General features: G+C 47.2%; 1 protein-coding gene across 1 annotated transcript in view; it reads left to right on the top strand.

The window, feature by feature from the left end:
* The window catches only part of CD151 (CD151 molecule (Raph blood group)), a 70,236-nt gene that overhangs the window by 42,369 nt on the left and 13,791 nt on the right, over positions 1-14,076 (top strand). Inside the window, exons 3-7 of the mRNA XM_019519776.1 lie at positions 1,061-1,164; positions 3,574-3,765; positions 8,665-8,739; positions 11,409-11,513; positions 13,234-13,389. Coding sequence (XP_019375321.1) covers positions 1,081-1,164; positions 3,574-3,765; positions 8,665-8,739; positions 11,409-11,513; positions 13,234-13,389 — 612 coding nt within the window. The 5' untranslated portion in view covers positions 1,061-1,080. The remainder of the gene's footprint in view (positions 1-1,060; positions 1,165-3,573; positions 3,766-8,664; positions 8,740-11,408; positions 11,514-13,233; positions 13,390-14,076) is intronic.

Here is a 14,076-nt window from a genome sequence, read left to right as displayed (position 1 = left end):
GCACCTGTGCAGGCCTGGTGACTGGCAGCTCAGCCTCCCCCTTTCTGCCACTAGGGGTCTCCCCAGAGCAGTCTCCGCTCTCAGGCACAGGGCACCTGAGTGCACTGCGACAGTCTCCAGTCGTCCACCCTGGTCGCCAACATCAGCTTGCAGGGACGTGTAGCTTTCCTTAACATAGAGAGCTACACCCCTCCCCCTCTTATCTACATGATCCCTCCTGTACAGGGTATAGCCATCTATACCCACGGTCCAGTCATGGGTGAAGTCCCACCAGGTCTCCGTTATCCCTATGACGTCATAATTTTTTGCGTTAAGCAGGAGGACGAGTTCCTCCTGGTTATTCCCCAAGCTCCTGGCATTTGTGTACAGGCAGGCGAGTGTCCCCTTGGGGGCTCTTGCCTTGCCCACAGATTGTACCAGGACTGGGGCAGGGGTGAGCTCCCTTAAGCGCCTTGGCCTGCTGGCTTTTTGCAAGGGTTGCTCGGTGGGCCAGCAGTGGCGGTAGTCCCCCTGTCCCCCAGCAGGCTTAGTTTAAAGCCTGGTGGAGCAGGTCAGCCATCTGGCTGAGAAGAGCCTCCTCCCCAGGGGAGAGAGGTAGAGGCCATCTCTTCCCAGCAGCTCGCTGCCTCTCTTGCCAAAGAGCGGGCTGTGGTCATGGAAGCCAAAGCCTTCCCGATGACACCAGTGCCGCAGTCTTTGGTTCACTATGTGGATCCTCCTCTCCCTCCTCAGCCCATACCCCAAGACTGGGAGGATCGAAGAGAACATCACCTGTGCCCCCAGTCCCTTTAGCCCTGCACCCAAATCCCTGTAGTGCCTCATGACCCGGCCAATTACAAGATTTTTGCAAAAAAAAAAAAAAAGAGAAAAAAAAAAGGCTTTAATCAGGTACAAACACGCTTCAACAGGCATTGGAGAAAAGATTGTAAAAGTTCTCCTGGGTACCTTTGCAGAGGCTTTTAGGAGTGATGGGTGTATTAAGGCAGATGTTGATGCTGCATGAGAGAGAAGCAAGGGAAAACTAGCAGTCTTTCAAAATACCTTTTTTTTGCTATTTCAGGGACCTGCTAAACCGGGAAGATGCGTGAGTACACTGAGAAGAAGGAGACATGTGGGACCATCTGTCTCAAGTATTTGCTCTTCATCTTCAACTTCTTCTTCTGGGTAAGATGCCTGTTCACTCTGTCTATCCGCTTGTGTGCCTCCCACTTTACTGGGTGCCTCCATTGTTTCAGTGGCAAAGGTAGCAAGATTTATAGCACGTGGGAATTCCTAGCTCCAGCAATGTCACTAGCGTCACTTGCTGACTTCAGTGAGGCCAGGGTTTCACCATACATGTCTGACTAGACACATCATGGTGAAGTTAGGGGAAGATTGTAACCTATCTGGCCATCAGTAGGCCCTGAAACAATTGGGTATGGACAATTCAGTGGCCTGAAAAGCCACTGCTCACCCAGTTGAGCAAGTGACTATTCTGGAGATATCTCCTCCAGGAGCACCTGTGGCCAAGCAGCTCAGTCACATCAATAGAAGGGCATCTCAAATGCTGATAGTAGAATGAAGATGGCTAGGTCAGGAAAATTGGGGTACTCCTTGTGACTGTTTCTAAACTAAAGTTTTCCTTCTTGAGTTAATTGATGGCCAGGACATTGGCCTAGAGGTAATCTATAAATGTTTGTTGGCTGGAACAAACAATTTGAGTGTCCATACAAAGGAATTAAGTAGCTGAAGTTAATTCCTGTATTGTCATATTTCTGTGCTCATTAGGCCTGTGCGAGTCAGCAGCGATCTAATCTGGCTTCAGATCCGGCCGCTTTGGGTGGCCACAGTCTGATCCGGAGCTCTGGACTGGGTTTCTGTCTCGATCCTGCCGAAGCAGCTCTGAAGCTTTGGAGCCGTCTTGAGGATTTGGCCATAGGGTATAATGGGGGAATCAATGAAATATCTATAACTTTGTTGTTTTTTGTCTGATTTGGATGAAACTTGCAGGGATGGTACCTCTGCTGAGAGCATGAAACCTGCCAAGTTTCAAGAAGATCAGTGCAGGGGTTTGGGGGGAACTGTACCCCAAAATCTTGAAAGCAAAGGTCCTGTCACGTCTATATGTTACAACACAGGGGGGTGAAAACTGCAGGGCTGGTAGCTCTTAAGGAGGCCACAAAGCTTGCCAAGTTTCAAGAAGATCGGTGCAGGGGCTTGGAGGGAACTGCACCTCAAGCTGCAGACAAGCAAAACTCATTCCATGGGTGACCCTGCGTGTGTTCAGGCGCAGCGGGGTGACAGCTGCAGGGTTGGTGGCCCCTGCTGTGATGCCTGCCAGCTGTGGAGGAGATCGGTGCAGGGGGGTTCTGGGGCCCTGCACCCCTGGCTGCTGATGGACAAAACTTGTGCCAAAACTGTGTCAGTCTTGGGGCAGTTGATTGTCTGTATTGAGTCTTTCCTCTCCTTAGCCTGGTTTTGTGGGTGCTAATTGATGCTTCTTAAGCTGTTATGTAGTAGCTAGGTCCTGTGATGATTGATTGATTGGTAACTGATAACACAGCAGCTTAGCAGCCAGGCCTGCAGCAGTGTCGTGTCCCCCCCCTCAAGAGACACAGTCAGTCCCACAGCATGAGTTCTGCTTGTCCGCTGCTTGAGGGGCAGTTCCCCCCAAACCCCTGCACCGATATTCTTGAAACTTGGCAGGCTTTGTGGTCTCAGCACAGGCTATCACTCCTGCATTTTTTATCTCACTATGTTGTAACGCCTAGACCTGACATGAGTTTTGCTTTCAAGAATTTGGGGTGCTGTTCTCCCCAGACCTCTGTACTGATCTTGAAACTTGGCAGGCTTCATTCTCTTTGCAGAGTCTACCACTCCTGAAAATTTCATCCAACTCGGACAAAAAACAACAAAGTTATAGGTATTTTATTGTTTCCCCATTATACCCTATGGCCGGATCTCCGAGGCAGCTCTGAAGCTCTTCGGGAAGCTGAATGAGGCAGTGCTTCGACTCAGACATGCTGCTTCGGACCTCGAAGCATTCGAAGCTTCTCTGGATCCGAACCTCTGTCCGAAGCCTCACACAGCCATAGTGCTTGTGTCCAGTCTGAATTCCCGCTTCTGATGATCTTTCCTTTTTTCACTGTTGCCTGGTCTAGGAGGGAAGGAACTAGGCACCGTTGCCATTTAGAAGTAGTTGGGATTACTCCTTGATCAGCCAGCAGGGGTGTAAAGCTCTGCTGCTTCATACCCTGCTTAGCTGGATGTTTTTTTGAATCCCCATGCAAAAGCCAGGTTAAGTTTGGAAAGGCATAACACAATGCATACGTGGTAGACAGATTCCCCAGCTAGTGATATCCTTTTCCAGTTTGAACACTAAGCTCAGACTCTGTCGGCTTCCTTACCCAGGACCTGGGGAAGAGAGAAAGAGTCTGCTCATTTAGGACCTGGTCCAACTCTGCTTGAAATCTGCCAGGAGCCTTTATGTTGACTTAAATAAGCCCTTAGTGAGGTGAGGTCTACTGCATGTTCTTGAGAAGGAGGAAGCCCTACCTCAGATGCATCTCACCTGCTTGCCTCCTTTTTGTGAAGCTGGCAGGCGGTGCTGTGATGGCAGTGGGAATCTGGACCCTGGCAGAAAAGAGTGACTACATCAGCCTGCTGTCCTCCAACACGTATATGGCCACCGCCTACATCCTGGTAGTGGCTGGAGTTGTTGTCATGGTTACTGGTATCCTTGGTTGCTGTGCCACTTTCAAAGAGCGGCGAAACTTGCTGAGAGTGGTAGGTTTTCTCCTTTCCCTTGGGCAATGCCGGGCGCGGAGCCTCTTGTTTGTGTTTTTTGACTGCCTTTGGGGTCCTTGTGAAGAAGTATTCCAGTTATTCCTGACACCACCGGCACTATTGCCTTCCCTCTCTAGGGGGGGGTCGCCACATTCACAGAACTGACTTTCCTTCTACTCTGTCATATGCAGAGAACATGTTTATTGTAGCATGATTGTTGTTGTTGTCATATCCTATTATAATACAGGTTTCCCTCGCTTTATGCTGTACATGCATTCATGGAAAACGGCACATAACTCGAATGTGCATAAAGGGAACACAATGTAATAAATAGGGATACGTTCCAAGACTGTGAGTGTAGTCACCCCGAAACCCATTTCTACAACTTTCACAAGACAATTTTGGTACTCACCAACAGCAGACAATACCCACAAGCACAGGGTTGTGGTGAACGTTACCGTAATGGGGATGACAACTACAGAAACACATGTCGCAGACAACTAGCGAGGAGCACAGATCCATACGGGAGACTGTATTTTGGTGCAGGTCACTCCCACAACGCACGGCACAGAGCAGCTGACTGCGGGCTTCCACCACACCGATTGCATAAGAGTGAATTTACTTTGCATATAACAAATTTTTGGTATAAAAAAGGTCATCGCATAAGAGCAAATTCGCATATACAGACCCTGCATAAAGCAAGGGAAACCTGTATTTTCATGGGCCTTCTAAATATTTTTGGAACAAAGGAGGAATCCCTGGGATGGTCAAAAAATGGGATTTTATTTTGCCCCTGAAGGTTTCCAATTTTTTTATCAAATTGTTAAAAGCAAACATTCTCTCTCTTTTTTTTGTTTTTTAATTTACCCCTCACCCACTAGTAAAGAGAGAAATCTGATCCCACACTCTCCAAACCAAAATGAAAACAATTTGTTTTTGGTTTGGCAACCATCAGAACAATTTTCAACTGGCACTTTTTATTTTTGCCCTCTTTTTTTTTTAATTCACAAAAAAACCCCAACGATAACAACAACAAAAACTCTCCCCTCCCTTCAGTTTGTCAAACTGAAACACTTTTCAGTGTTTTGCAGTTTTTTATTTGCTAATCAGCAGTAATCTAATTCTCTCTCCCTCCTCAAATACGTTTGGAGTGTGGCAGCATTTCTTTAAGTACCCCAGCTGCAGCGGCAAGTGCAGTGAGTGAAATAACAATTAATGGCCTTTTGCTTTCAGAGTGACAAAGAGGAACTCTTCAGCTGTGTCTCAGACAGTCCTTCAGCTTTGCAAACTGCTGCTGGTCCGATTGTCTCCTCTCCGTGCCTTTGTCCTTGTGAAGTGGAGAGCTGGAGGGGGAGAAATGGACAGTGAGCAATGCAGACTGACGTACTCATACTCACTTGGTAACCTGAGAGACCTCATGGGAAGTGGAGTGGGAGCGAGGACGAAAATGAGGAAGCAGAGAAAATTGCTGCCACAGAGCACGCTGAGCCCTTTCTTAGTTGAGATGCACTTGGTGCTGGCCCTTGCACTTGGCTCTGTAGTAGGCAGTATTTGGTTCCTGGGTCTTAGCAGTTCATTTTGGCACTAAGCACAATTACTCACTATGCTAAAGAGCTCTCCCGTTGTGTCTTTTTCTCCATCAGAAGTTACATGCAGAAATCGGGTGGGTTTTCTTTGTTACATTCTGCCACAGAAAACTAATAATTGTCCCATGGGAACAAAAGGTCATTCTCTGTCTTTTCTTTCCCTGCTTGGAGTGGCTGGCTGTGACAGATCTATTGTCTTTCTTAGTTTGGACTCTGGTTTAGTTGGTATTAAGTAATCCACACAAGACATACATTTGTGCTTAGCAGGGCTGAATTGGTCTGCTTGGGAGCCCTTGCCAGATTTTAGCTCAGCCAGTAATCCTGACAGTCTCACAACAAATGCCAGTGTGTCTGTGCCAGCCTGTCCCAGTTTCTCTCTGTGTCAGAGAGAGGGACACGCCATAATGGGGGGGATTGGCATAGAATGTCCTGGGACTTTTCACATTTCAGATCAGGATATATGTGCATGTGTTTGGGTTTGATTCTTCAGAAAAATTATAGTTTTACATGCTTTTGAGCTTTAGCTATAGCTTCAGGTGGTAATTTTCAACCAAGGGGCCACAGTCCCCTGGGGTACCATGAAATTCTTTTACGGGGCTGTGGAGTGCTGCATGATATTAGCACTGTTAAGTGTGCAAACACGTACACACATGATTCACAAGATAGACCCAGAGATTTTAAATAGGAATCCAGACTGCCAAGGTCATTTTGACCTATTGTGGTCTTTCTGAGTTGGCAACAAAAGGATAGTTCTGCTGTGGGGTTTTTTTTAGTTAAAAAAAAAAAAACAGGCAAAGGCTAAGAGATGGCACTTCTGGAGCGGTGCCTTGAGTCTCATGAGAAGTAAGGAAGGGTCCTTGTGTCTAAAGTTTGAGAACTAGCTTCAGGCTGTCCACTCTTTCATTTCCTGTCACCCATCACCATGATATTTCTGTGCCAGCTGTATTTTCCCTTCTCACATGCCTCCTTTCCAGCCCAAATTACTCAGTGAGGCCACAGGCTCTTGCAATTTCATAACCTTACGTGAAGCTGTGCTTCTACAATCAGGATTAGGCCCATCATGTCACTAGGCCTGGATTGTTATTCACGGTGATTCAAAGTTTTGTCTGCTCCCCACTCCCCTCTCCTTCCCTCCCTCCCCGCTCAGATTTTAGACTAGTTTGGTCCCTAGCAGAAGCCAGAGCAGCCCAAAGGCCTGTTTGAACTATAAGTTCAAAAGCAGAAGCCTTAGCACATCTGATTGAGAGAATTTTCTAATAATCAAGAATAGCAGACCACGGGGGTAACTCTAGTCAGACCTTTGCCTTGTAACATGCCCCTGTGCTACAGGCTACGAAAGGAGGGGGTGATGTAGTGTTGCCCGCCGGCAATCCCTCCTTGTTCCAGGGAAACTGGATAAGTCATCTTTTTGTCACTGTTTACATTGCTGTAAAGGTTTACGGCAAGAGACTTCTACCTGAGACTCAGGGACTTGATCTGTATTTTGCCACTGATGTGCATGGATCTTTACAAGCCCATAAAGTAGCTGTAGGTCTTATGGTGACCCTGAGACACATGCAGAGCAACCCATAAAACCAGAAATCCCTAGAACAGTGGCTCACAGCCTTTTTTTTTTTTGTACACATCCATGGCAGGTCCTAACGCAGTGCCCCTCACTCCCAACTCGCTGCCCCCTGCACCCAGGCCCCAGTGTTTGGGACAGGTGTGTGTGTGTGTGTGGAGGGGGGGACAGGATGTTCAAGCAGCGCTTCACAGGCTGGACTCTGCCAGCCTGCAAGGGAAAAGCCACTGTTTTTCTCCTTTAAAGGAGAATCCATTTTTAAAGTTTGTTCACAACCCTTTCATATATTCTTGCAACCCACTTTTGGGTCACGACCCACAGGTTGAGAAACGCTGCCCTAGAAGACATCTCTTGGCCAGTAGAGCTGAGTATAAAGACCAGGTCTGTTTTTTTCCAGCCCCAGACAGTCCTTGGATACTTACCTGGGAGAAGAGAGGTCAAGAAAGTAGTTTAGCCTTATTTATCTTACAACAGCATTGCAAGGTTATGATCAGGCCCAGGTTCTCATTGTGCAACGTACTGTACACACACCACGTAAAAGGAGAGGTGCTGCTCCTTTTTCAAAGTAGACGAGACGTAACAGATGCATGAAAGAAACAAGCAGACAGCGTACCAGGGTGAAGATGGAATAGCAATAACAACCAGATGCATTAGGATAGATGAGCTGACCACACAGGCAGTAGATGTACTGACTTGTGTTTTTCTGAGGCCTTGTCATCCATAGCCTTCTCTAGGATTTCCTGCTACAGCTCTTCAGCGTGTGCTAATGAACTGAGATGCTGTGGCACATGCCAGATCCACCTCAATGCTTTTGACACGAGCACTAAAAATATCCCATGTGGAGAAAATAGATGAAGGAAAGAGAAACTTTCCAGTTCATTGGTTGTTTTTTCCCCTCTCGGCAAGATGATGTCAGAGAAGCATTGCATAACTGGGCTTCGACGAAAGAAAGGACCCCTTTGTTTGGGTGGGTTGCTTTCCTGTCATGCCCCTTTTAGCCTCCTGTTAACATGGAGCCCAGCCTTTCCTTATCCAGCTCTCCATCGGGTGACTCATTCCCGTGGCATGAATGGGTACCTTGTACAAGCATGTGCAGATGCCTCGCAGTGTTCAGCTGAGAGCTGCTCCGGGGAGAGTACGGGTCTGGGAGTGAATGTTTGAAATTGTATGCTCAGATTAAAGCCTGGCCTGCCAATGAAACCCAACTGTCCCTCCCGTGCAGCTGCTGAACCCCAGCACAGGGTGACAGGGGAAATCTGATCTGATAGAAACAAGTGGGTGTGCATGTCAGCAGTATTTTACTAGTGCCAAAGGGTGCTTGTTACCTGTGTCTTCCAGGCAGAGAGGCAGCCTGCTAGGAAGTGGAGATTTCCTTTAGCCAAAGTGTTTATAAAAACCTTGGGAACCTGGTGAGGCAGAATTTTATTTAAAAAAAAAAAAAAAAGTTTTATGCACTAGCCACACTCTGAGATTTCATTACTGTTGCTCTCACTTTTCCTTCCTCCTCTGCTTTCAAACATACTGTATAAAACTCGTTGATGCTGCTTATCTTGAGTGGTGTTTGTAACATTTTGTCAGAGCTTAATCTGATATGATCCCAATCCCCAGGAAATCCTTTGAGAACAACTGCAATAAAGAAATAATAATGACACATGTTGGCCCCTTTTTTGCCTTATAACTCTGAAGGGAGCTTCTAGGACCTCCCTTCCAGTGTCCTGCTCTGACAGGTGATGTTTCACCCTTGTTTTGCAGTACTTCATATTGCTGCTGTGCATTTTCTTGCTTGAGATCATTGCTGGAATCCTGGCTTATATCTACTACCAGCAGGTAAGTGCAAATTAAACCAAAAGGCTCAAACCAGAGAGAGAGAGGGAGCTGCTAGTTATCACCTGTTTTGAGAGTAGGGCCATGGCACAGATGCCAGGGGTTTGGGATCTAGGTTTTGTTTGGAGCCCCATGTCTTTTCAGACCCATGTTTCACTGAGTATCTTTACTCTGTTCCCTCCATATACAAAATACAGCAGGTTATTTGACAAGGCATTCAGCTGTTGTGTGTATGTAGGAGACAGAGACATTTTCCGCCCCTGCCTGCCCTCATTTGTGATGGTGTTATGAAGGGAGCTGTTAGGGGAATGAATCACTGGTTCTAGTAGAGACTATTAACCTGAGGCTTTTTCACATATCCGTAAGGGTAACACAGGTAAGGGTTATTACAGTAGGGCCATCTAGTGTATTTGTGGAACAGAACCAATCCTTGCCAAGCTAGACAAGTTTGCCATAAAGTGCCTGGATTGGTATGGATGGTGAAAGGGCCAGTTGAAAAGTGTAGTCCTTCTAGCCATCAGTGTTCTCCTGGGGATCCATTTGTACAGCATTCAGCTAGCATGACTGGGGGACTGACCAAGAAGACTACAGCTCCAAATACCCAAGGTCACAGCCTGAGGTCCAGGGCAGTCATAGATAACAGAGCTTTTAGTCTTTGTAAGGATCAGATGGTTTCACAGGATCAGAGCAAGTCTAGGGAATGAGGAGTAAAGAGTCTAGGGAGCTGCCTTTGAAGGAGCTGTCTGTGTCTTCTTTCTCCCAGCCAGTAGGAAAAGGCTTGGCTTCTGGGGAGGGCAAACTGTTGGAAATGGTGTGAGGTTTGTTTGCAAAACCAAATACATACTTCAGATAGGAGGAGGCATTTTCAGTGGTTGGATATTCATTGGAAGAGGAACTTCCATTTTGGTTCTGGGCACCCCTGCTTTGCCTTATCAACAGCAGCATTGGCAAGAATAAAATTGACAGTGTCTCCATATTTTGATATGGAAGGAACACCCCATGGAAGCCATGCTCCATCTGGATCTGAGCAAAGACTAAAGTAAGCTGTGGCAATGGAGGATATGTAGACACCTCTCAGCTCAAGCTGGAGCATGGCTTATTCAGAGCTGTGGTCCCAGGCAGCTTTGAAGATCATTTGGGGACATGTTTGGCTCACTAGTCAACATGCTTCTCTCTTCTTTCTTGAATAAACTCCTCTGCTTTCCTGAGCTCAGGCTGCTTTCTCTTTTTTGCTGTTGCTTTCCCTTCTCTCCTTGCTGTTTGTGTCCAATGCTTCTGGGTGTCTAAACCATGTGTTTCTTTTGCTGTCTCTGTTCCATGCTGCAGTTCTTCCCCGTGAGCCCACAGGTAACTGCTTGTCTGCTGTTAAATACTTCTGCTAATGAACTCTCTCTCTCTTTATTTGACTTTGGTGCCAACCAGCTGCTGAACTTTTCCCCTTGTCTTTATTGCACTAAGTACTTTGCGCTTCTCTTGAGCCTTCAAGCCCAGGATCTCAAAGCCCTTTGCAAATGTTAATGAGTGAAGCCTCACGTCATCTCTGTACGGTAGGTGTTGTCCCCTCTGGTACTGATGGGATTGGAGAATCACTGCTACCTTCATCAGATTTAAAGGAGGGGGTGAAAAGAATCCAGAACTCGTGCCGCCCCCTGTCCCCCGGCTTCCTCTCCCTGGTCTGGTGGGACCACAATTTCTTTTCCTGTATTTCATCTGACAATGCTTGCTGATCTCTGAGAAATAGAGAGGTATGGAGAAGCTTTTTTCCTGTCAGTCAAACTTGTTTCCTTCTGCTGCCTGGCTCATTCAGTGACCTCCATCCATCCACAAGAGATTTGTGATTTCCCATATACAGGTTGCGGCATTGTTTCTGAATGAACAGGAGGAGGGGTGGCTGATATGAAAGAAGGTAGCTCTTAGTTATACTTTGGTTGCCAATTGAGATGGGCAAGGAAATACAGGGGAAAAAATGCAAGTGGGTCTTTGGAGCATCAGCCAAATAGATGAAAGGATGAGTTTGCAGACAAGTTTTGATGTGTCAGCAACTTAGGCTCCAGATATCAACCTTTCTGTCTCTGTGTAGTGTTCTTCTTGCCCTGTGAACGCATTGCTAAGATTTAGAAAGACCTCCAGAGTCTTAAAATCATGCTCTCAGTCATCTTGTGCAGCTTCCTTTCAGTTGTTGATACAAGACGCTCGGAGACTGTCACTTCAACCCAGTCTGCTCAGGTCTCTGAATCTATAATGCAGTGCTCCTGGCCAGAGCACTTTGGCCTCTGGTTCCAGAAATGTGAAATCTCTGAGGCATATTAAGTCCTATATTGGTGCAGGCCTGTCCATCCTGACAGTATCCCATTAAATATGGTAGTTGTTGCAGTGAGCTATGTTACAGGCTGACAGATTTGGCCCAACAAGAAACCTTTGCAGTAATTAAGAAATTAAAACTGGGGAGGGGAGGGGGAATAGCATTTAAAGGGCCAGGAGGCTAAAATAAACTCATGCATTCTGGAAACCAGCCCAATCTACACTGGAAGAGAAAAACTTCAAGAAGCTCCTACTGGGCTTTCTGCTGCCCTCAGGAGTGAAGGTGCTAGGAAATGTCAAAGGGTCTGGGTGGCACTGAGGAGGGAGGTATGTTTGCTTCATGGTCTTATCCCACTGCTCCTTCTGTTTAGCTGAGTATGGAGTTGAAGCAAAACCTGAAGGACACCATGACCCAGAAGTACCGGAAGGATGGAGAGGAGAGTGTGACCAGTGCAGTGGACAAACTGCAGCAGGAGGTAGGCCCCCAAGGTCAAGATCAAAGGTCTCTTCCACCCTATCTGTCTGTCAGGCTAGCATGGTTAACGTACACTAGTTTTTGTAGCCAGCTGTGCACTAGGGAGCACTGTGGCCAGCATCCTGTCTAGTCATGCTTGACTCCCCACTCTGAATGACCATGTACCCATTTACAGGTAGGACTACTGAGGATGGTTTTCAGTGTGGGGCTCAAACTCGCATCCCCAGAGCTGTGGCGTTGTTAGTGCTCTGCCACTATGCTCCTTTAGGCCTCCATGAGAGGTAGAAAATTAAGCTAAGGAGGGAGCTATAAAAATGTCATTCTAAGGTGATGAGCTCTTGTCAATGAAAATGTGTTTCCCACTTCCCCCAGTTTCTAACAGGATGGGTAGAGCACTGGGCCAAGGGTATGCCAAGTTGTTTGCAGGCATGTGTAAGGACTTTTGTATGCTGATGTTGGCTACACAATCAATCAGATCGCTGTAAGGGAGATGATGACATTTGCTTCATTCACAGAATTAGCTGATGCTGGCTAATGAACATTGATATCTGCTTCTGCCTCCAAGACGTGAGCAATAGGCTGTGAGAAGGAGAACTGTGTGTAATTAAGCTTCCTGGTACCCCAGAGAGTGAGATATAACAAATGAAAGGCCTTGTTGCTTGTTACTGTGGTACCAGACAGTGCTGAAGGATTGAAATAACTAAGTGATATGAAGGACCTCATTCTTGACAACTTCATAGTCCTTATAAATTATCCTCCAGTCCCCTCAGCTCTTCCTACTCATATACTCATATTAAAACCAAATTTATCTTCACCACTAGAGAAAGCTGGTGTTCCAGTATCTGACACTCGCTTCTCTTCTGGTAAATGCACCTTAGAGATGCAGGAGCACTGAAGTCAGGGAGAAGTCCTGAATCCTGCACTGGCCATTTTCTCATATTCCCCACTTTCCAAAAAGTGTGTGTATTTTAGTGTTTTCACATCTGCTGTTTCCATTTTAGTTTGAAACCCAGGAAACTATAGCTTAGGTCACAAGGAGATAAATGTCCAATTTTCCACCATTGAAGTATTGCTGCTTATAAATTAAAAATGATAACTGGCACATCTTCTGTCACCTCTTCTCTGAGGAGCTCAGCTACATAAAAATGCTGAGTCAGGTATGACCACTGCTGGACTACAATTTTTCCATGTTTTACAGAGCCAAGGAGGGAGACACAGACCTTTATGGTCTGATGGCTTGAGATTTATTCCCATGACAGACTGCTGGCTAGGACCCATACAGACAGTAAGCCCAGTCAGTCAGCCACAACTTCCAGGGCCATGGGCTGTTGCCTGCTGAGTAGTATTATTTTGCAGAAGTCTGTAGTTTGATTCAACTTGATCATCTTCAATGCTTCCCCAATATTGTTAAGCCCAGAAGTAGCTGCAGACATAAATCAACTGCTTCTGGTCCCATATCCATACAGAACAGCAATTGCTACTGATCTCCCCACAGCTAAAAGGAAGATATTGCTGATGTTCAAAAGTCATACTTAAGTACCTTACACATGAGCATGCCACTAATAGAGATGCTAATACAAATGCAGGCAGCTGGAATCACTGTTTGATAACGTACTGGGGAAGGAGTGTGCAGCCAGGAGTTTGGGGTGGAGAAGGTGGATGAGAGAGGAAGGTGCTGTGCATTTGGGTGCAGATTTTGCCTGTGCTTTGTGTATCTGCAGTTCAAGTGCTGTGGAAGCAATAACTATACAGACTGGAGTGACAGCCTCTGGATCAGATCTGCAGAAGCCGGTGGGCGGAAAGTCCCGGACAGCTGCTGTAAGACAATAACAGATGCATGTGGCAAGAGGGACCATCCTTCCAATATCTACAAGGAGGTAAAGAGCAAGCTAACTCTGCAGTTGTAGCATGGCGCTCGTTCTGATGCAAATTACTAGCAAACTCGTAGCTACTTAGGACTGGAACTAAACCTTGCTGAAGTCACTGGGATTTTTTACACTGTACCCTGTTCCCAATCTCAAAATCACCCCTCCAGGGGGGAAAGAGGCAGGGTATAATTAACACTTTTCCACCAGGGGTCAGTACACCTTGATTCCATCAGTAAGGGCTAGGTGTCTGATCCTAGGTCTAATCCAGGGGTGGGCAAAATACAGTCTAATCATAAGTCTAATCCAGGGATGGGCTGTGAGCGGCTGTAGTGCGGGGCGCCGGCCATGGGGCAGGTTGGGGGCCGCTTTTCTCCACACCAGGAAGGAGCCTGGGGAAAAGCTGAGCCGGGGTGGTAGGGGGGGAGGAGCAGCCCCTCCTCTGCCCCGTGGCTGGTGCCCCACACTGCAGGTGCTTGCAGCCCATGAGGGGCTGTCCGGAGCAGGCACAGGCAGCCCTAGGCGGGCTGTGAGCAGTTGCAGCATGGGGTGCCGGCCATGGGGTGGGCACAAGGCTGCTTTCCCCCACTCTGCGCTCAGCACCACCTTGTAACTCGGCCCCACTGCCAGCCTGGGCCCCATGCTGGCTCCAGGCTCGCCCGTTGGGGCTGCGTGTGGTGACAGCAGCTGCAGCCCTGC

The sequence above is a fragment of the Gavialis gangeticus genome, unplaced genomic scaffold (genome assembly GCF_001723915.1).
Source record: "Gavialis gangeticus isolate Ggan-Ray unplaced genomic scaffold, GavGan_comp1, whole genome shotgun sequence".
Classification (NCBI taxonomy): Eukaryota; Metazoa; Chordata; order Crocodylia; family Gavialidae; genus Gavialis; species Gavialis gangeticus.
This window is presented reverse-complemented; position numbering and strand designations above follow the sequence as displayed.